The following is a 24,192-nucleotide window of genomic DNA, read 5'->3' as shown; positions in this document are numbered from 1 at the left end:
AATTAGGCCTTGGGGGTTGGTAGTGACCTAAACCAAAAACATTGTTGTAAGCTAGCAGAGTCAAGGTAGAGGAATAGGATAGGCAGCATATGCAGTCTTCAAGGGATGCCCCCTATCCCCTTCAAGGGATAGACCCATAGCAAATTCAATCAGTTACATCAGCATCAGGGGCTTGATAGCTCTTGTTGATCCAGTGGCGTCAACCATCTCTGAGCCTGCCCCTGCAGAGCTGACAGAATCTCTGCACCAGTGTGACTCCTATCCCCTAGACATACCAACTGAAGCACAGCATGGCATCTTTTAGCCTGACTGCTTGCGTAGCCCCTTGAACGCTTAGGGAGCACTGCTACTTCAGAGGACAATTGAGCAGAAGAGGACATGGAGGAGAAGGAGGAGGTGGTGGAGTAGCCAGATGTGGCAGAACCAGCACCAGCTTTTTGGAGGCATGGTGGCAAAACAAGCTGCAACACCAAACCCTTTCATGCATCCTTCCCAGCTGCCAGCAGAGTTACCCAGTGCGCCGTGAAAGAAATGTAACATCCCTGTCCATGCCTGCTGGACCAAGAGTCAGCAGTAATGTGCACCTTCGTGCTGACTGCTTTGTCCAACAAGGCCAAAACACTACCTTCCACATGATGGTAGAGAGCCGAAAAGAAATACCTTTTTGGGACCTGCCACTGTGGTGCAGCATATTCCACAAATTCGCAAAAGGGAGCAGAGTCTATGAAATGAAAAGGCAGCAATTGTAATGCTAGCAATTTGGCCAAGCTAGCATTAAGACACTGAACATGTGGATGGCTGGGACAGTATTTATTTCTACGGCTCAAAAACTGGGGTAGTGAAATTTGCCTGCTGCTCAAATCAAGTGGTGGTGTACTGCTAGCAGATTGGGTGCAAGTCTCTGTGGCACTCATTGCTATACCACCATCCCTCTCAATGCTGGTATTTGAGAAGGCATGAGGTATAGTAGGGTCAGAGATCACAGATGAGGAGCGAGGTGATGTATGCTTGTTTTGATATGGTGCCTCTTTCAGGTGCTGTTGCCAATGGACTGCATGGCAGGTCGTCATATGCCCTGTCAAGCATGTGGTGCCCAAGCGGCTGGTGTTCTGGCCATGCTTGGTCCACTTTAGACAGATGTTGCAAACAGCAACGCTGCGGTCTACTGCACATGTGCTGAAAAAAGCCCACACTAATGAACTTTTGTGAGTCTGCGGGAAATTTGCAGCACCCTGCACCTGTGGAGCTCTGTGCTGTGACGCAATAGGTTGGCTACTGCTATGGTGGCCCCTGGAGCACACCCTGCCTAGTTGGAGTTGTGCCTCTTCCTCATCCTCCCCCTCCTCCTCCTCCTCTATCCTGTCAGGCACCCAAGTACAGTCAGTGACCTCATCATCCCCTCCCTCCTCGTCACTGGAGCAAACTTGGCAATATGCTTCAGCTGTGGCAACATGACTGCTGGTTTCCTGTCCGTCATTGTCACCCTCTCTCTCTAGGCTCACGTTATTCCCTTCATCAACCTGGGAACCAACATCACAGCTTTGAAATTGCTGTGCATCCTCCAGCAGCATGTCACTGACACTATGATCAAATAGTTCAGGTGACTCCTCCGTGCAGAAGGAGTAGCTGTGGAGAAGGAGCCTGTGGAATGGGTCACTTTGGCAGCTGCGGTGGAAGGCAAACTACTGCAAGTGTGGGTGTCAGAGGATGAAGACGGCTTATTGATCCACTTTACCAACTCTTCCACATGTTGTGGCTGAAAAGCATGGGCAGCACCGGAAATAAAGGACAGGCGTGTCCTGCCTGCAGAGGATACACTATGTCGTCTGTGACCACTACTTTTCACAATGGACACAGAGGCTGCTTGCCCTGTTTTCATGGCCTGTGACCGTTGGCCTCTCCTTGTCGGCCTTTCAGACATGATGTTGATACAGATCAATATAGGGTATACGCAACTGACCAATAGATACTCAATGACCTGATATGATGTAATCAATAGCCCTATAGATGAGATGTGCTACTTATAGGATGTATGCAGGTGACGATTAACAATAGTCTCACTGATGTGTAATCAATAGCCCTATAGATAGGGAAAGATGTAATGGGTATACAGTATATGCAATGACCTGATATGATGTAATTGATAGCCCTATATATAGAGATCTATGTATGGTATATGGTCTATGGTATGCACTACTGAATATACTTCTCACTATCTGATCTCTGAACTTGTAAAAAGCACAAATCTCTCTCCCTCCCTACACTGCTGGGAAAGTAGGAATGTCTCACTGCACTGTCTGACAAACTGCAAAGAAACGATTCTCTCCCTGCCTCAAACACGTTCCTGTCCCTCCCTACACTGCTAGGAATGTCTATCTGCACTGTCTGACAAACTCCAAAAAAAGCTACTCCCGCTCTGCCTCAAACGCATTCCTCTCCCTGTTCCTCGCCTGCACAATCACACAACACACTGCAGCTGCACGGGCAGCCTTTATGTAGTGTGGGGCGTGTACTTGACCCCTGAGCCATGATTGGCTAAAGGCAGCCTGCCTTTAGTCCAATCATGGCAGAGATCATTTGATTAGCCAAAGCATGAGGTCAGGGTGCACGCTTTGGACAATCACATAACGTGCTGCACGTGCGGCGCGTGCGCAGGACATTATGGGATCTCAAATTTCCAGTGAAGAAGCACATTTGTTCGTCATTCGACGAACGATCGAATGACCGATGTTCGAATCGAACTTATCTTCGACTAGAACTCGAAGCTCATCCCTAATGTGCCGAAATCGAAGATGCAAGATGTACTTGACCGAACCCGAAAATGACGGTTTTAAAAAATATATATATATTTTTATATAATTGTATTATATTCGACTTTTTATTTAATATTAGGAATTTAAATGAATATTAATTTATTGTCAGCCATTAACGGCACCTTTAGCTCAAGAAAAATGCATCCTTTTAAATTCTATGTATGTCTTCACACTGGTCCGCTTTGCTTCCGTTATGGGGATAAAAATCTTGCTTGTTGCATTTTTGGTCAGTTAAAAAAAAGCAGCACCAAAAACGCACCTACTCGTTGAAACGCACTGTTTTTAAAAACACAGCAAGAATGCAACAATAATGCACCCGCATTACGTTTGTGATGCAGTTTTTGGGTCACATGAAAAGCACACCATAAGCACAGTAAAATCATGGAAAAATCATGGTAAAATCGCAGTAAAATCACATGCGTCTTCAGCGCTATTATCGGCACATTTTTCTTTATCGCCAAAATGCCAAAAACACTATTTTCGACCGATATGTTTCAGCCCCCAAAATTTCAGTGCATCTCTATTAATTTATTGACATAGATAAGGGAGGAGGAGGGGGGGGGGGCTGTTAAGGAAAAGATTCTCCAAAATTTACTAGCTCACTGGTCAATAATGTGAGAACAGGAATCCTCAGATCAAGACATAGGAAGGCACACACACAAGCTGCCACTTCCTACAAACTACAAATTGGACACTGCCACCTAGAAGCATAAAATTATGAGTGATGGCAGAAAAAAAAGACCAAGTTGTTCAACAAGCCAATATATCTATATAAATACATAACGATATATTTAATACTTCAGGATTGTGGGCAGTACACATATAAACAATAACAAAAAAATGAAAAAAGACTAAGGATATTTTTACTGTTATTCCAAAAACATGTTACACATGAAAGGAATGAAATAAGGTTCTGGTGAACAACAATGAAATCAAGACAAACAAATGAATAAATAAATACAAATAGATATGTTAAACCAAGTATAAAGAAAAAAGTGTGAAAAAAAACGAAAATATAATTATTATAAGTAGCAGCAATGGGTTCAATAACTACACATAAAAGGCAGGAGGATACAAAATAAGATTGCAATACCAACTATGATAAAGGGCAGTATTATCAATCTCAAATTGCAGCGATACACAGAAAATAAATAATACTAATAACAGCAGTAGAAAAAAAGATGAAGCAGATATTTGTAAATTTTACAAAATCAGCAAAAAAGGCTGTTCCTCAGTTTGAGAGTTCTAGCCCTAATGCTGAAGGGAGGGACAGGGTCGGATTAATGTAGGGGCTATTGGAACTGCAGCTCCAGGCCCCTACCTTAATACAGGTCCAGCATGGGTGGACTGACCATTTGGGCACTCTGTGACTGCTCGAGGGCCCGGAGACGCTCCTGGTACCTCCTGCAGCAGGGAGAATCTGACAGTCAGGGGTGATCGGTTATAAAGCAGCTGAAAGCCACTTCTCCCTTTCACGGCTTTCAGCTTCATGGGGAGCCTTAGAGGGAGATCGGTGCTGGTAATTGCCCCCCCCCCTCTGCTCTCCCAGCCCCCTGTGCACTTCCCCAGCCCCCCTCCCCTTGTCGGCCTGCAGGGCTGCCAGCTTCCCTCCTCTCTTCTTCCACCGGCTGCTGTGGGGGATATGTCAGGATGGAGAGTGATGGAATGAGCCTGTAAATATGTAATTTACCGGCCCCTATCTTGTCTAAATGAACACAGTTAGTGATCCGTACTAATCACTGACACTGTTCATAACTGAAACATAGTAAACTGGTGATCTGCTTCCTGTGTCTTACTGGTTTTCACGTCCCAAATCTACGTATCAGGAAGTCATGAAGCTTCCTATGGAACACAGCAGGGGCTAAGGCAAGGCCTTGTTCTAAAAATCAAAGAAATAATTTATTTTTCTGCACTAGAGGTACATTGATAGTATATTGGTACATAGGGGAGCTGGAATTTAGAGAAAAAAATTAGCCTTTAAATTGGAGTTCAGCTTTTAAAATGATTGTAAACGATCACATTGTAAGACAACCCATTCAGTTTAAGATAGAAATGAAAGGCAAAACATTTGTATATAGATATAAAAAAAAAAAACCATTATAAATACCTTTTTTTCTTTTTTTATGAGTTATCACATTCAATGAAGCAATTGTACACAGATATTCCCAGCGAAAGGCTGTGCAGCAGGGTGTGTCTTGACAAGCCTGATCATTGGAGGAGAGCAGGCTGAGTTCCCAGCATAGCTAGAGAACTGACCACGATGTGCTCTCCTGCTTAGTGTAGTCAGTTTTTTTGATGGAAAAGCAGAGGGAATGGCAGGAACACAAGGGATTTCACACAAAGAAAGCAATACAAAGAGAGCAGGATGCTTTTTACACAAGAACATGGTACAGCAGGCACATCAGAAATATGAAATTTTGAGTTCACATACTCTTTAAGTATATATAAAGTTAAAACTTTTTTTTTTTGTTCACAAACTTTTTATGGAAGTTATCATCATATGAAGAAAAAAATCAAAGAAAAGTTAAAAATGTATTAAGCTTAGGGTTAGTCCACACCTGCTCTGTGGACTCTGATGTAAGGGGGGCTCTGTGGACTCTGATGCAGAGCTCTGCGGAACTTAAGTTAAGAGGAGCTGTGCAGACTTTGATGTAAGGGAGCAGGAGAGGGAAGAGCTGAAGATCTGCACAGTGAGCAAGAGTGAGAGAGTAAATGGGGGCACTGCGATTAGAGTGAAAAGGGGGGGGGGCATAATTAAAAGGGGCACTGTGATGGGGGCTGTGATTACTAGGGGCACTGTTATGTACAAAGACACTGTGATATAAAGAGGACTGCACTGTAAAGGGGCACCATAATCATTACATTGTCCCTTTACAGTGCAGTCCCCTTTATATCACAGTATCCCATTTACATTACAGTGTGGAGGACCGACTCTGAATATCCCATCAGCAACTGCCCCTACAAACACCTACTCCTCTACCCCGAGCACGGTCCCTGGAAAAATTGGCTGCTCATTCTAAAATGCCTGGGCCTATTTTTTTGTTCCAGTCCGGGCCTGGAGGAAACTGTTTTTTTTTTTTTTCCAGCCCACTAATCAAACAAAAAAAAAAAACGAACAGTGTACAGACAGATTGCAGATGGGTTCAAGTCCGGATTGTACTAGGATGAAAACACTGGTTGAACAGAATTAATAATTTGTTGGCAGGTAAAACAATTCACATGTATGTATTTTAAGTGTGCATGTAGTTGTTTTCTTAGCTTTAAATGTGGCCTGGCTAATAATGTTCCTTTTAGACGTCATAAAAAGATTAGTTGTCTGGTGGCTGGCAACATTAGTATCAAACATCAGCCTGCTCCCACTAATGAAGGAATCTTACTGAGTAATAGCAAGGACTCTGTTCAGAGCATACTTCCCACACAGCTAGGAATGTCATGGTTTATATATCTTCTTAACCACTTAAGCCCCGGAGGGTTTGGCTGCTAAAAGACCAGGGGGTTTTTTTTGCGATTTTTTACTGCGTGATTTTAACGGACAATTGCGCGGTCGTGCGACGTTGTACCTAAACGAATTTGACGTCCATTTTTTCCCACAAACAGAGCTTTCTTTTGGTGGTATTTGATCACCTGTGCGATTTTTTGATCATGCGCTATAAACAAAAAAAGAGCATCAATTTTGCAAAAATAACAATGTGTTTCACATTTTTTTATATGAAATCCCCCCCAAAAAAATGTAAAAATCAAAATTTTTTAACATTTTCAGCCAATTTGTTTTATGCTACATATGTTTGGTAAAAAAAATTGCAAAAAGCATATTTTGATTGGTTTGCGCAAAAGTTATCGCGTTTACTAACAAAGGGAAAGATTTTTGTCATTTTTGGTGTTTTTTATTTTAACGTGTAATGGCGGCGATCTGCGATTTTTTTTCGGTACTGCGACATTGCAGCGGACAGATCGGACCCTTGACTGACATTTTTGACACTTTTGGGGTTACCAGTGACATTACTACAGTAATCAGTGCTATACATATGCACTGTTACTGCAAAAATGACACTGGCAGGGAAGGGGGTTAACTTTATTGGAGAGGGAGGGGTTAAGTGTGTCCTAGGGGCGTGATTCTAACTGTATAGGGACATGGCTATTGGTGTAAAAACAAAGATCAACGGTCCTACATAGTAGAACCGTCTGATCTTCATTTTTACACCAGGGAGAATGACGGGCGGCTTGTTTACATAAGCCGCTCCGCCTTTCTTGTCTGTGTCTCTTGTCTCTTGACTTGTCTGTGAACGAGCCACGGTGGGCGCGCGCCTCGGCGGGCGCGCGCCCGCCTGCAATTGGCTCTCAAGTCAGTGACAGGCGAGTAACGTATCCATACGTCACTCTGCCTGGCCGGGGCTGACCCCGCAGTATATAGTCGTGCGGCGGTCGGCAACCGGTTAATAAGCTAAGATAAGTGTTCATAAAACAATTTTAGAAAATGGTGATTAAACCATTCATGTAAACCATCAATAAAGTGCTATTCGGTGCAATTATTGTGCAAAATATCAAAAATAAAAATTAAAATTAAGAATTAAAATATAAAGTGCAGATATTACAATGTAAAACTCCAAAAAATGCAAACTGAGTGTAAACAGTCCATAAAACAGTTCTTTGCGGTAACAGAAGCAGGATACTTGGTCTTGCAACTTCGGGGTCTCCCCCTTAGGGTATCTACTTACCACTATGTGGTGTTTTTAAAGCAGATTATAGTGGAGTGAGCTGTTGTTTCTTGCAAAGCTGTTTGGACTCTGTTGGAAGCGATCCTTCTTCTTTAAGCGGTATTCTCAGGTGTCCTCATGAAATAAAGAATTGCTGGACATAGTGAGGACCGTTTGAACTGTGAATTTATTAGGTTAAAATACAATGGAATACTCACAAACATATAACATGATAAAGCCTGTAAGTGCCTATGTTAGGTGCGGTGGTGTATCGCTCCTCAGCGTTCTCCTTTCCGACCTGAAGTCACGTGGCTGCCTCTCGGCCAATGGCTATACGCGTTTCGCTGTGAACACAGCGTCATCTGTAGCTACAGATGACGCTGTGTTCACAGCGAAACGCGTATAGCCATTGGCCGAGAGGCAGCCACGTGACTTCAGGTCGGAAAGGAGAACGCTGAGGAGCGATACACCACCGCACCTAACATAGGCACTTACAGGCTTTATCATGTTATATGTTTGTGAGTATTCCATTGTATTTTAACCTAATAAATTCACAGTTCAAACGGTCCTCACTATGTCCAGCAATTCTTTATTTCATGAGGACACCTGAGAATACCGCTTAAAGAAGAAGGATCGCTTCCAACAGAGTCCAAACAGCTTTGCAAGAAACAACAGCTCACTCCACTATAATCTGCTTTAAAAACACCACATAGTGGTAAGTAGATACCCTAAGGGGGAGACCCCGAAGTTGCAAGACCAAGTATCCTGCTTCTGTTACCGCAAAGAACTGTTTTATGGACTGTTTACACTCAGTTTGCATTTTTTGGAGTTTTACATTGTAATATCTGCACTTTATATTTTAATTCTTAATTTTAATTTTTATTTTTGATATTTTGCACAATAATTGCACCGAATAGCACTTTATTGATGGTTTACATGAATGGTTTAATCACCATTTTCTAAAATTGTTTTATGAACACTTATTTATATATTTAAAATAGCAGCGCTGCAATCACTGACCTTCACTCATTTAAAGCACTAGCACTTTTATTGCAGCAGGCAGCTAATTTACAAACACTTAATTGGACAATTATCACACATCCCATAAGCGCGAGGTCCACAGTCCCGATAATAAGCTAAGATGTCTCTACTGAAATAGGAGTCATATGGGGGGCCTTGGTTCTAACTTCCTAATATACCATTTTCTGTCAACGAATAGCTTTTTATTTTTTGCCAGATTTCTTTCTAAAACAGAAGGTATCTACATGTTTCACTTCCATCACAAACCCCTAAAAATAAAGGCCTACTGGCTTCATTGCGTTGTGGTAATGCACGTATACCCACAACATGCGGTAACACACTTTACATGTGTAAATACAGTGCATTGCGAAAGTATTCGGCCCCCTTGAACTTTTCGACCTTTTGCCACATTTCAGGCTTCAAACATAAAGATATAATACTGTATATTTTTTTGAAGCATCAACAACAAGTGGGACACAATAATGAAGTGGAACGAAATTTATGGGATATTTTAAACTTTTTTTACAAATAAAAAACTGACAAATTGGGCGTGCAAAATTATTCAGCCCCTTTAAGTTAATACTTTGTAGCGCCACCTTTTGCTGCGATTACAGCTGTAAGTCGCTTGGGGTATGTCTCTATCAGTTTTGCACATCGAGAGACTGGAATTTTTGCCCATTCCTCCTTGCAAAACAGCTCGAGCTCAGTGAGGTTGGATGGAGAGCGTTTGTGAACAGCAGTTTTCAGTTCTTTCCACAGATTCTCGATTGGATTCAGGTCTGGACTTTGACTTGGCCATTCTAACACCTGGATATGTTTATTTGTGAACCATTCCATTGTAGATTTTGCTTAATGTTTTGGATCATTGTCTTGTTGGAAGACAAATCTCCGTCCCAGTCTCAGGTCTTTTGCAGACTCAATCAGGTTTTCTTCCAGAATGGTCCTGTATTTGGCTCCATCCATCTTCCCATCAATTTTAACCATCTTCCCTGTCCCTGCTGAAGAAAAGCAGGCCCAAACCATGATGCTGCCACCACCATATTTGACAGTGGGGATGGTGTGTTCAGGGTGATGAGCTGTGTTGCTTTTACGCCAAACATAACGTTTTGCATTGTTGCCAAAAAGTTCGATTTTGGTTTCATCTGACCAGAGCACCTTCTTCCACATGTTTGGTGTGTCTCCCAGGTGGCTTGTGGCAAACTTTAAACAACACTTTTTATGGATATCTTTAGAAATGTCTTTCTTCTTGCCACTCTTCCATAAAGGCCAGATTTGTGCAGTATACGACTGATTGTTGTCCTATGGACAGAGTCTCCCACCTCAGCTGTACATCTCTGCAGTTCATCCAGAGTGATCATGGGCCTCTTGGCTGCATCTCTGATCAGTCTTTTCCTTGTATGAGCTGAAAGTTTAGAGGGACGGCCAGGTCTTCGTAGATTTGCAGTGGTCTGATACTCCTTCCATTTCAATATTATCACTTGCACAGTGCTCCTTGGGATGTTTAAAGCTTGGGAAATCTTTTTGTATCCAAATCCAGCTTTAAACTTCTCTATAACAGTATCTCGGACCTGCCTGGTGTGTTCCTTGTTCTTCATGATGCTCTCTGCGCTTTAAACGGACCTCTGAGAATATCACAGTGCAGGTGCATTTATAAGGAGACTTGATTACACACAGGTGGATTCTATTTATCATCATTAGTCATTTAGGTCAACATTGGATCATTCAGAGATCCTCACTGAACTTCTGGAGAGAGTTTGCTGCACTGAAAGTAAAGGGGCTGAATAATTCTGCACGCCCAATTTTTCAGTTTTTTATTTGTTAACAAAGTTTGAAATATCCAATAAATTTTGTTCCACTTCATGATTGTGTCCCACTTGTTGTTGATTCTTCACAAAAAGTTACAGTTTTATATCTTTATGTTTGAAGCCTGAAATGTGGCAACAGGTCGAAAAGTTTAAGGGGGCCGAATACTTTCGCAATGCACTGTATGCTGTGGTGCCATTCACTTTTTAATGGAACCCAAATGCACCTGGATTGCAGTGTCACACACAGTATTCAAAAAATGATAGTTATTTGTTTTGCCACTGGGCCAAACTACACATCCAGAACAGCTAATTATATCACAGATATAAGGTAGTCTGATATTATAGAGCCACTATTCAAACTACATTCAGCTTTATCAGGCCCAATGTCTTGGGCAGCTTGATTAGCAACGTTTTAGTATAACCAGAGGGGTTATAAGTAGTGGGACAAAAATAAACCCAAATCCCTCCACTTCACCAGTGCAAAGCACTTCTTGTGCTTTCTTAATATAAAGGTAGAAACCATGTAAATGTCTCAGCGCAAATTAGTGGGAGATTTTTTCGTTTCTTTTGGCCCATCTAACCATAAAATACCTGATTTTTCTTTCTTGTCAAATTTCATAAAATTCCAAAATAAAAACCAGAACACCCAAACCCTAAAACACATCCCTTCCTAACCAATGAAACCACAAAGTTCCTTATTCACTCCCTGCTTATCTCTTGCCTCGACTAGCTATCCACAACTCGGCCCCCAGCTACATCACCAACCCAGTCTCAAAATACCAACCAAATTGTCCTCTCCATTCCTCCCAAAAACCTACTGCTCTCTAGCTCCCTCATCACCTCATCCCATACTCACCTCCAGGACTTCTCCTGAGCCTCTCCCATCCTTTGGAATTCCCTACTCCTTTCTATCCAACTATCTGCAACTCTATCCACTTTTAGGCGATCCCTGAAAACTTTTCTCTTCTTCAGAGAAGTCTATCCTGCCCCCGCCTAACAACTTTTGTTTTTTCCTGTCATGAGCTCACCCCCCACAGTTATTACCTTTTGTATCACTTGACCCTCCCTCTTAGATTGTAAGCTCTAATGAGCAAGGCCCTCTGATTCCTCCTGTACTGAATTGTATTGTAACTGTACTGTCTGCCCTAAGACTGTAAAGCACTGTGCAAACTGTTGGCACTATATAAATCCTGTATAACAATAATAATAAAAATGTAGATCTCTCTTCTTTTTCTTTGTTCTACAAAGGAAACACAACCATTCCATAGATATGAAAAGGATGTACTTTTACTGCAGATGCAACCTCCCAAGTTTTTGGAATGTTACTCAGGCAACAGACTCGCCCTTGATTTTTTTTTTTGACTGAGCTGTAGACAGCCTAGGAGGCTGCAGCCATTAGCGGAGGCAAGTATAGACGGGGGGATAGTGTAAGCGGCGGTTCACATACACGCAACGCTACTTCCCGGGCGACCTCCGAGATCGTGGTGCGAGCAGCGCGCCGCAACCTCGGAGCGGCCGCCACGGACTTCATAACATTGAAGTCTATGGCGGTCGCCTCCTGGTCGCCCCAAAGAAGCTCCGGTCCCTTTTTCTAAGTCGGAGCGACTTGTGTCGCTCCTATTAGAACGGGTCCGCAGCTTCCCTATGGGAGGCGACCTGCGGCGACCTGTGAGGCGACTTAGTACCTTTATCCCTGGCTTCATCAGTGTTATATTGAGGTAAACAAAAAACACACATGATGAAGAGGGAAGGAGAATGACTGCCATAAAGTGATTTTTTTTTCCACCATAGCCTTTCCACCCTCTGTTAGTCCCTTTATCTAAAACAGAGGTAGGAGGACCTGGCTGATCATTGACATTCAGTATTTTAAAGAAGAAGTAGGGCCAAAGCTTTTTTGGACATGCTTCTCCTATGGATCAAAGGGGTGGAGTTCGTTCAGCACTACTGTGACCCATTTTCAGGTAACAGCGGGCTAAAGCCAAGTGCAAGAGGGGAGTGCAGAGAGCCACTGACTGAGAGTCATGATTCACTGCTTAGAGAGGAGGGGGAAAATTGAGTGATCAGCAGCGTCTGATCACTCAGTTCTCACTGCAGAGGTGGGGAGGGGGGGGGGGGCAGATGCAGTATAGGATCGATGCTGCTTCCACCTAGGTGAGTATAACTTTTCTTTTAATGGTTAAAGGATCAGCCTTGAACCTTCACCTTCTGCTGGTTCTTATTCAGCACTGCAGCTCTGGTATCACTTTAAAAACCACTAGGGAGGTCAGGCATGCACAAATTAGATGTGAGCTGCAACCTAACAACCAACTAATAGCTAAATTTACAGATGGATTATGACACTTAATAAACCAAGTGTGTTCTATGAAAGTTACCTGTTTGTTCGCCTTTAGCACAGCTCTGAGAGTTGCTATTTGTTCCCGTTTGGTGCTAAGTAAAGACTTTAGTTTGAGGATCTCCTCCATTAAGGCTTCCTTGTCTTTATCGATCATCGGCGCCAATTCCCTAGCTGCGGCCCGCTGACGTGACAACTGTAAGGACTTGTCCACGGCCTTTTGCAAATGTTTAATTTGATCCCTGATTATGGCATTGAGGTTGTAGATGTTCATTGGCTCCTTTCGAATATCACTAGAGTCAGATACAGGAGAGGATGGGGGGGCAGTAATGACGGGGGAAACAGTAGCAGACTTTTGAGGAGTAGGCTCCCTACTGGAATCTATGCTGTCTTTTGGGACTGACTCACAAGGGCTTCTTGCCTCCACTGGTGAAGCTATTCCCCGCCTGGCCAGCCTTGGGGATAGAAGTCCTCTGGGGTCATCTGGACCCTTTAAGCTTCCGCTACGGGTACCCTTGCTTTGCCTGTAGTAGTCCAACATAACTCTGTTTGGTGTTTCATTGTTACATAGACATACATGATGGTAGAGTTGGGCTAACTCTTCACTAAAAGTCACTAACTCATCCTGAGCTGTATTAAGGGTGTTATGAGTTTCGTTTGCTATAGCAGTCATTATATGAAGTTCCCTCTCCAACAGAATCAGTTTATCACTACTCTCTCTACGGGCCTTCTCTAGACCCATAACCTGTTCGTCGTACATCTGGATCCTCGAATTCAGCTTTGTCTTCTCTTCCGTGTAGTTCTCTATATGCTTATTGTATTTTTCCTTTAAGGCTTTAATTTCTGCTTTGAGATCGATCACCTCCGTAACAGCAACTTTATATTTGCATTCCAAAATCTCTAGGCCATTGATGTCAACCTCATAGTCATGAGTCTCCTCTCCAGATACTTTAGCTTTATCAGAGTCCAGCTCTTTGCCGCTGTGGAGCCTCCTCATGGCATTCACATGCTCTGTAAGCCTATGGACCCGTTCATGCTGCTCGGTTAAGGCTCCCTTAGTATGTTCCAGTTGAGTCTGAGACTCTTGTAGATTAGTTAACAGAATCGACTTTTCCCTCTCAACCTGTAAAGGAACAGAGCATCAGTTAGATTAAGAAACACACAAAAAATATGCATGATATTTCTATAACTCTTTCAAGGATTACTGTTCATGAGAAAATAGCATAAAGAAAAGAGTAGTAGAGAGCTTCAAATATTTAGGTGTTCATGTGACAGCAGATCCTAAGTTATACCTCTCCCACAACCTGACCCTTTTACTGGTGGGCTTCTAGGACAGGTGTAACATGTGGTGTCGCCTCCCATAGTCAGTTGTGGGCCATTGTAACATAAAAAGATGATCTGGATGCCCCAGCTACTTTACATACTTCACAGTTATCCACTTTGGATCACCAGACCCTGGTTTAGGAAATTAAACACACTGTTTAAGGACACAGTTTGGAAAAAGGGTCAGGCTCGAATACGACTCTATATGCTGCAATTACCAAGAGACATGAATGGATTGGCTCTACCCCATCCCATGCTATCTAGCAGCACAATTGCAGCACTTAAACTGTGCCTCAGTACATGGTATCAACACTAGCAGATCCAAATTGCTGATTGGTACCCCACACTCTACTTTAATTGAAGCTCTGGAAGCAGGTTCCCTTAAAACCACTCACAGTGTCCTATGTTACATTTACTGTTGAAATTTTGGAAGACAGTCAGTTCCTTGTTACATTATTTTGGGTTTACTATTAACCCATTTGGGATAATGAAAATTTACTAGGACTCAGAGGCCTAGGTACCTTTAGTAATTAGAAGAGGTGTGGGATTACACGATTCACCCAACTGTACACCATTATGACCTAAAGCAGCAGTCTCCAAACAGATGTGGCCCTTTGCTTGCCTTTATCTGGCACTTGGGGCACTATTCCATTCACTGACACCAACAATGGGGCAAAATTCCTGTAACTTACACCAACAATGTGGCACTATTCTTCCCACTGACACCAATGATGGGGCAGAATTCCTCCCATTGACACCAATGATGGAGCACTGTTTCTCTCACTGACACCATCCATGGGGCCCTATGACTCCCACTGAAACCAATGATGTGCAACTATATCTCCCACTGACACGAACGATGGGGCACTTTTCCTTCCACTGACACCAATGATAGGGCACTTTTCTTCCCATTGACACCAAAGATGGGCCCCTATTTCTCATTTAACCAACTTCCTGAGAGCCCAGGGCATCAAGGACCTGTTCGTTATCAAGCTGCCTTGGGCTCACAGGAGAATGCTGCAAAGAATGGCACCAAATTTTCTGCAGCATTCAGGAACTGTCCACTGCTTAAGGGAGGAAGACATCACATGGCTGGACCCAAGCCAAATTGAGACTTTAACATACAGTAAATATTTACCCGTTGTTTAACCACTTCCCATCCGCGCTACAGCCTATATACGGCTGCAGCGCGGACTTGAATTTTCGGGAGGCCGTCTTTATACGACCTCCCAGAAACAGTCTCCCCGCGCGCTCCCGCGAGCGCGCATCGGGGAAAATCTGTGTCGGCCGTGTCCCTTGGACACAGCCGATCACAGATCGTGGTGAATGGCCAATCACAGCGGCCATTCACCATGTGATCGGACCATCCAATGAGAGATTAACTCATATGTAAACATATGAGATCATCTCTTATCGCCAGCGCCCCTTCCTCACACGGAGCCTGCAGTGTGAGGAAGGAGGGGGAGCCTCACAGCGCCGGGGACACAGAAGAAATGTAATCAGGGCACCGATCACCAGTGCCCTGATTACAAAAGGTAAAACACATACACAAATTGCCACCATCAGTGTCCACAGTGCCCGCCATCAGTGCCCCCCATCAATGCCCACATTCAGTGCCCATAGTGCTGTCAGTCAGTCTAGGCACTGATGAGCACTGACTGGCAGCACTATGGGCACTGAGTGTGGGCACTGATGGTGCTGCCCATCAGTGCTCATCAGTGCCGCCCATCAGTGCTCATCAGTGCCACCCGTCAGTGTCCATCAGTGCCATCCGCCAGTGCCCATCAGTGCCGCCTATCAGTGCCCATCAGTGCCCCCCGTCAGTGCCGCCTCTCAGTGCCCAGCAGTGCCACCTCATCAGTGCCACCCGTCAGTGTCCATCAGTGCCATCCGCCAGTGCCCATCAGTGCCGCCTATCAGTGCCCATCAGTGCCCCCCGTCAGTGCCGCCTCTCAGTGCCCAGCAGTGCCGCCTATCAGTGCCACCTATCAGTGCTCATCAGTGCCGCCTATCAGTGCCGCCTATCAGTGCCGCCTATCAGTGCCGCCTATCAGTGCTCATCAGTGCGGCATATTAGTACCTCCTCATCAGTGCCCATAAGTTCCACCTCTTCAGTGCCCATAAGTGCCACCTCATCAGTGCCCATCAGTGCAGCCTATCAGTGCCCATCAGTGCCGCCTCATCAGCACCCTTCAGTGAAGGAGAAAAATTTATTTTCAAAATTTACTCGCAGAAAATAAGAAAAACTTTTTTTTTTTTTCAAAATTTTCTGTCTTTTTTCTTTTTTTTTGTAAAAAAATAAAAAACCCAGAGGTGATTACATACCACCAAAAGAAAGCTCTATTTGTGTGAAAAAAAAATTTCATATGGGTACAGTGTAGCATGACCGCGCAATTGTCAGTCAAAGTGTGAGAGCGCTGAAAGCTAAAAATTGGTCTGGATGGGAAGGGGGTTTAAGTGCACAGTAGGCAAGTAGTTAAAAGATCACGCGGTTGCAGAAGTTGTGCTTGCAACCTGGTTTCTATAGAACTTAACTTTTCATATTCAAACACCCAGCCCATCAACATTACCTTAAAGCAAACCTGTGCATTGCCCATGCAGAGCATGACAAATTGGCTGGTCGCCAAGCAGAAAATGCTTACCTTGCCATTGCACCCCTTCAGCTCCCCTCAGGCAAAGGGTGTCAAGAACAAACCCAGCATTTCTAGGTATAAAGAAACAAATGACATGTCCTCACGCAGGAGACTGGTTTTAAAATCTTCGCACACTGGTACAGGACGCCCGAACTTTTACATAAAATTTGAGCCGACCTCCCCTCCCTTTGCTGGCGTTGTCAACTTCATACGGGTTCTCTCCTGCATATCTGGTGGGAATGCCCCCGGATCCAGCCTTTCTGGAAGACGATACACGCCCTCATATCCCGTATCACCACCTTTACTCCCTACCTCAGCCCGGCGCAGTTCCTCTTACATCATTCCTCTCTTCCCCAACGGACGTATAGGAAGTCCTTGGTCTTTCATTTGATCTCTGCCGCCAACATGTGCATCCCATGCCTCTGGCTGTCTCCTTCCCCGCCCACTGTGGCTGACTGGCTGCGGAGGGTAGGAAGGATCTCCCGTATGGAGGATCTCACCTTTCAGGCCCTTGACACCCCCTCCAAATTTTATGACATCTGGGCCCCGTGGATTGATTTTGCTGCATCAGATGAATACAATCGCCTGATGAACACCTAGTCTGTTCTGTACATACCACACCCCGCGTGCACCTCGGTCGTCCTCCGGGAGGGTGCGCCCACACTCCTCCCTTCCTTCCTTCCCCATTTCCTGTTTCCCTCATACTCTACACTCGTACCTTGCTTTCTCTACCCTCCTATCCCCTCTTTTTCTGCCACTGCTCCCTTCACATGTTACCTCACGACGCTCCTAGCACATGCCACCCCCATCTCTCCCCTCACGATCTCCCTTCCCCCCTACCTCCTGCTATCTACCGTACCCGTGCTTAGCGAGGGGCGGTCCATGTGCGTGCGTGGACGGTGCTTCTCCGGTTCTGGACACAGTGTGTTCCCCTTGGGGGTGTCCGTTCCAGGGGTGCCCCTTCCAATGCTGCTGCCTCCATGCCTCCTGACCGCCCCCATCCATATGTCCCCAGTTAGGGGGGTCGGAATTCTTTCCCTTCCTCACTACTACCCTACCCAGTGGATCCCCAATACCCCGTATGTTACACACTGGTTTGGGCCCATGTGGCTGGCGTTTACACCCGAGCCGTGTCGGCCCTCCATTACTGCATTGTTATACTGCATCCCGTGCCATACATTTTACCTGGCAGGGTCAATTTTACCTTGTTTATATCTCAGTACTTCTCACAGATGGCATCTTTCTGCTCCTAGATATAGTCTATGGTGCTTTTGGATGTGTGCCATTATTTGTATTTGTAACTGCTGACTGTGATATAATGTCATCACTTGTTATTGTTCATTTTTATTTTTCTCAATAAAACGTTCATTAAAAAAAAAAAGAAACAAATGACTCACTCCTCTTCTTCCCACTGTGACAGCACTAGTGCTTGGTGATTAGCCAAGTGCTGTCACATGGGGCAGGGAGACAGTCAGGCTTATGTAAGCATCAAATGGAGATATAACTAGAGCTTACACAGCACTATTTTTTTCCATGGGAGAAATGAGAGAGATGAAGGTGCAAAGAAAATGTGTGTATGTGCTGCTGGGAAGGATACATTAAAGTGCATCTATTGCTTTTCTCACCAAAGACAAGCACATTGTCACTTGTAGAAAGTAGAAGTTGAAGTAAGTGCATGGCTACACTGCTTCTTCCAGAGGGGATATACTGTGTAAGGTAGAGGGGTAAAAGGGGCAGAGGGGGTTAGGTGTAAAGGATGGGGTTAGTAGGATTGTGGCATTAAGGTATAGGAGGTAATGGGATGAGCATGTTATCTGCAGGGGAATTCATGGAAAGACTGAGGTATGAGCCATGAAGGTAAGACTGCGGTAGTGTTTACTATTGTGCCTATATCTTGCCTTCTGGCACAGGTTTGTCAAACTACCCCACTGAGTACACAACATTTTTGCCATGTTCTTTTGCTGTTGTCTTTTTAATTGGGGGTTTTGAAGAAGTTACTAACAATGACTAATAATAGGTGTTACGCTTCCTAAATGTAAAAGGTTTTGGAAGAGTAAACAAGGTAATGAGGAATCTAAAGAGAATGAACGCACAGGCTATATATTTTGTGTTACAGCAAATTATAAATTAGATACATGAGGTCATAAACGCAATAAGCATTTATTCATTAGATACAGGGATGGAAAAGTCAAGGTTCTCTAATAATCAGCTGCCCACTGCTATATACTGTACACTTAAAATCTTTTAGAAAATGTTCGCAAAAAAACACCTCACAGGGATCCTTGGTTTGCATATAATGTTCAAGCTGGCCAATTGCGTCAATTGCCTCTTTGGCTAGTCCTTGCTCTGCTGTACAAAGGGCCAAATACTTGCTTATGGGGAAGGGGGGGGGGGGTTTACTAAAACTGGAGCACTCAGGATCTGGTGCAGCTGTGCATGGTAGCCAATTAGCTTCTAACTTTAGCTTGATTAATTAAAGCGATTGTAAAGTCTAGTTTTTTTCCTATAAAAATAACAAACATGTTATACTTACCTGCTCTGTTGCAGTGGATTTGCACAGAGCAGCTCTGATTCTCCTTTTCTCGGGTCCCTCTTCTATGATCTTTTCTCCTTCCTCCTGTTGAGTGCCCCCACAGCAAGCAGCTTGCAATGGGGGCATCTGAGCCGAGTCACAGCTCCCTGTGTCCATTCAGACATGGAGCCCCGCCCTGGCCCTGCCCCTTTCTCTGCTGATTGGCTATTGACAGTATCGGCAGGCAATTGCGCAACTTCTGTGTCTCAGCCAATCAGGAGGGAGAATCTCTCTCGGACGGCTGAGACACTCGTGGACATCGCTGGACAAAGAGGGACCTCAGGTAAATGTTGGGGGGGAGGCTAGTGCACACAGAAGGTTTTTTATCTTAATACATAGAATGCATTAAGATTAAAAAAAAACTTCTGACTTTACAACTCCTTTAAGCTTTGACAAAAAAAAAAAAAACTAAAAGCTAATTATTATTAATATTATATTATTATTATAAAGGATTTATATTATATAGCGCCAACAGTTTATGCAGCGCTTTACAATATAAATGGGAGACAATACAGTCACAATACAATAAAATACAAGATGATTAAGAAGGCTCTGCTCAGAAGAGCTTACAATCCAAAAGGGGGGGGCAGGTGGTAAAAAAGGTTGTAACTGTGGGGAATGAGCTAATGGAAGAGGTTAGTGGGAGAAGTGATAGGCTTCCCTGAAGAGATGAGTTTTCAGGGATCGCCTGAAGGCAGCTAGAGTAGGAGATAGCTGGACAGGTTGAGGTAGAACATTCCAGAGGATGGGAGAGGCTCTGGGGAAATCCTGTAGACGAGCATGGGAGGGGGAGACAGAGGGGGCTTGAGAGTAGGAGGTCTTGAGAGGAGCGGAGAGGATGGTTTGGGTGATATTTGGAGACAAGACTGGTGATGTAGCTTGGGGCAACTTTGTGAATGGCTTTGTATGTTGTGGTTAATATTTTGAATTTATTCGCTGGGTGATCGGGAGCCAGTGAAGGGATTGGCAGAGAGGGGTGGCAGACACTAATTGGTTTCTATGAAAAGCTGCACCAGATTTTGCATGCTCCAGTTTTAATAAATCCCCCTATAGCGTCAACATGGGGTCTGGAGAAATCCTAGAGACGATCATGGGAGGAGAAGACAGGGGAGCTTGAGAGTAGGAGGTCTTGAGAGAGGCAAATAGGACGGTTTGGGTGATATTTGGAGACGAGATTGGTGATGTAGCTCGTGGCAGATTTGTGAATGGCTTTGTATGGTGTGGTTATTATTTTGAATTTATTCGCTGGGTGATCGGGAACCAGTGAAGAATTGGCGGACAGGGGTGGCAGACACTAATTGGTTTCTATGAAAAGCTGCACCAGAGTTTGCATGCTCCAGTTTTAGTAAATCCCCCCCATAGCATCAACATGGGGTGCAATGACACCTTGGCACCGACAGATGGAGGAAGTAACAGACCCAGGTCTTGTTACTTATATGTACTGTACAATGTAATATGCAAAGATCAGTACAACATCTCTCAAATCCAAATATAGATAACATACTGTATGTGCACACCAAATGTAATATGAAGTAGACACCTCCAATGGAAATGCAGTTTGTAAGATTCGATGTGGCTTTGCCTGCTTGGAGTTCCTTGTGATGTGGGCAGTAATGTGGGTAGTGATTAGAGTGTGGACAATGAATTGAAGAATGCACTCAGTTCTCCATATTGCCTTAGTAGGGATCAGACAGCTGTGACATTTTTAAATCCCTACAAAATCCCAGTCTTTAATTTACTGCAACATCTGGCCTCATATTTGACAGCTGAGTTGGGCTGTCCATTAGCAGGAAGAGCGCAGTTAGTCTCACCTATGACTTCTACTTACTATGTACCCAGTGCCGGGACAAGGTCATCCAACACCCAGGGCAAAGATGCCAAACTGTGCCCCCCCCTTCCCTTAGGGTTAGGGTGAGGGCACTCCCATCTCTGCAATAAACCATTGAGCTCAGGGCAGCCGTGCCTCCTGCCCACCCCTTGTCCCAGCCCTGTATGTACCTACAAGTCTGATACAAGGGTACAACCCCTTATGAACATACATGGGGAAACCCTCAAATTTCACTGTCAATTTCACTGCCAATAAGAAAACAACTAGCTGTATTCTGACACTAGCACGGAGAACACAGGTATGCTGGAGCCTGCACTTCAAAACAATGTACTATAATATCTTATTTCTGGAGTTCTGTTTTTTAACCTCACAGGTTTCCCTTAAAGCAAGCTAGACATGAGATGACAGTTCCCTGATGTGGCCAGACTCGACAATGATCTTGTCAGCTATGGGGGTATGACTTTAGCCAACTAAGGAAGAATTGATCAGAGAGATGGGAAAATCCATCCTATTTACTGATACTATTAGGGCTAATATTTCTCTACCTTCCTCTCCCTCTTTCTTCCTAGCGAATGCTAGACCAAAGCATGAGACTGATTAGGTCTTGCATGCATGTCTGCACTGTCACAATTAAGTAACATGTTCCCAAAATCAGTTTTTCAGTGGAGTAAAGGGTGGCCATCTTAAATCAGCTTTCACCAACCAAACCACACTAAGCATCTAAGTATATATCTTTACAGTAGTTTTGTGAAGTGTTTTTGGTTCCTTTTTCTACAATACCACAACTAGTTATTCTTACCAAGCTACTGATTGCACTATAACTGCTACCCAGATGGTGGCTTGACATGCTGTACACCTTCAAATAAACACTTTATCAGGGAAGATATAGTGGCTAAGCGTTCCAGACAAACTGTGAAATTCTCTATGGTGCATAGCACATTGATAAAATATTAATGTGGAAATAATGTATAATACAACATAATTATACACACACACAGACTGCAGTAGAATTAAAATATTCATTAGGGTAAACGTCAAGCCTTTTGCAACTCAGCCACCTTCAATAATTGTGTTTAAGAAGAAAAATGTAAAAAAAAAATATATATATATATATATATCAGGACAACTTAAATAAAAAACATTCTTAGACTTTGATGGGACTCTTGCTATGTTTATGCCCTTTAACATGCTTGCCAACATTTCTGTATGCAATTTCAAGACAAAAAAGACAGCACCACTTGCTAAAAAATCCCACCCACGAATATAAAAACCCCTCCCAGCAACACCCCCTAGCAGCCAGACACAAGACAGGCCTTGGTAATTTGATCGCACCCAATTTTCCAAAATTACCAATCACAGGGGTTGTTTTTATTTTTAAGCAAAATAGAGGATGGGACCACCTCTGAAATTTAGTCATAGATTAATGCACTCCTGATCTCTAGAATGCAGCCCTGCCCAACGGTAAAGAGGGTAGACACAGATTGAAATTTAGCCAGTACAGCAGTAACTGGAAAAATTTTGATCTGTGTGTGTGTAGCCTCCTCTGTTCAATACAAGACTATTGTTAGAACAGGTTCTGTTTAACAGTCCTGCCAGAAAAACAGCATTTGATCAGCCGCTGCAGCCAATGGCTCTCCCTGACTTCGTGAAGCGTTTTCTATGGTACAAAATGAATGATCAAAACTGCAAGATTCCCTGAAAACAGTAGGTGGGAGGAGTTGGGAACTCAGGTTTAGAGAGTTTGCCCCTGAAGTCCAATAGAGCCTTAGGATGATGGTCAGTTTTCATCAAGTTACCATCTATCCGAGACTAAAGTATTGGTTTAACAATTTTTGTGCTCTTCTGTATTCAGTGTCAGCCCTGTGGAGCTTATCGTTAATGTTACTGACATAAAAGCAATACAGTGACATATGATAGCCTCTTTCCCGGAAGATGTGAAGATACTACAATAATACTGATCTCAGGTTCTGCTGCTACAGGAATATCATAAATAACAGAAACCACTATTTTGCTGAGTCATAATGTTTTTAGACCTCTGAAAGACAATTGCTGCTGAGGTTCCATTTAGGCACCTATGCCAGGATCTATTACTATACTATAATTTAACATTAATGTTGTATTTCATGTACGTACACAGATAAAATATTGTGGGTCAATCTGCTTAAAGACACAAGCACATGCTAGTGGTCACATGAGAAGGTAATCATTACAGTCCTTACTGTGACTATCATGCAGCGCATATGCCCTCAATTTAACCCAACCAGGGCAACTTTTAGTGCAAACAAGTTTCCATTTTTATGTGAAAATTACTTTTGATACTATAAGACAGTGGTAGGCTCTTTACCTGTCCCTGAGTGCACTTTGGCTAGTAATACTGCACAGCAGCCCTTTAAACGCAGCACTGTTTGCAGTGTTTAGGCTGTGCCACATGCTGCAGGCCCTTTGGCTTACATTCTCCTTCTCTCCAGTTTCCACATTAAATTCCTAAAGAGTAGGACAGACTTCAGAGAAATTCTCATTGCCAGGCCGCTGCAATCCTGTCTGCAGCTAATTAAAAAAAAGACAGAATCCCAAATGACCCAAATTTCCAGTAACAAGGAATTAGGCTATAGGCTGGCCATACATCATACAATTTTCTTGTTCAATTTCCTTTAGATATATCTTCAACTACGTAGTACAAGGGCCCACTGCTGTATTTTGGCCTAGGCCTAGGGCGTCACTTTGCGGGGGGGGGGGGGGGGGGGGCGGCAAAAAAGCCACCCCCACACATAAGAAAAACCCCCGATCCGTTCTGTAAGGCTTGTCTACAGTGCTCCAGTCACCTTGTGTGCCGAGTACTGACGCCTTCTCTGCTCATGTCAGCTGGTCCTTGCCTGCCTCCCACCCCTCCCACACCCACACACAGTCAGTGAAGGGGCATACATACTTGCCAGGGAGGGAGGGACTGGCGCCCCCATAGAGCGGCCAAATCGGCTGCACTTCAATCAGTGGGTGGGGTCGGAGCCTAATGCTCCGCCTACCCTCCTCCGTGCAGCATGGGCTACATGTGGTGGAGCTGCATGACTGAACACTCTCTGTTTGGCCATTCAATTACCAGCTCAATTGCAAACAGAACTCTTTCTGTGGATCCACAGCACCCAGCAGAACACTTATTTTGGAGGGATATGCCTGA

At 44.0% G+C, this 24,192-nt stretch overlaps 1 protein-coding gene across 12 annotated transcripts in view; it reads right to left on the bottom strand.

Annotated features, from left to right (window-relative positions):
- BICD1 (BICD cargo adaptor 1) overlaps positions 1-24,192 on the bottom strand; it is a 305,305-nt gene that overhangs the window by 66,159 nt on the left and 214,954 nt on the right. For all 12 annotated transcript variants that reach the window (XM_082256159.1, XM_082256160.1, XM_082256164.1 and 9 more), the window contains exon 5: positions 12,705-13,787. In XM_082256159.1, the coding sequence (XP_082112285.1) occupies positions 12,705-13,787 (1,083 nt within the window). The remainder of the gene's footprint in view (positions 1-12,704; positions 13,788-24,192) is intronic.

This window comes from Pelophylax lessonae, assembly GCF_965119305.1.
Source record: "Pelophylax lessonae genome assembly, chromosome: 4".
NCBI lineage: Eukaryota > Metazoa > Chordata > Amphibia > Anura > Ranidae > Pelophylax > Pelophylax lessonae.
Note: the sequence above shows the minus strand (reverse complement) of the source record. Positions and strands in the feature narration are given on the sequence as shown.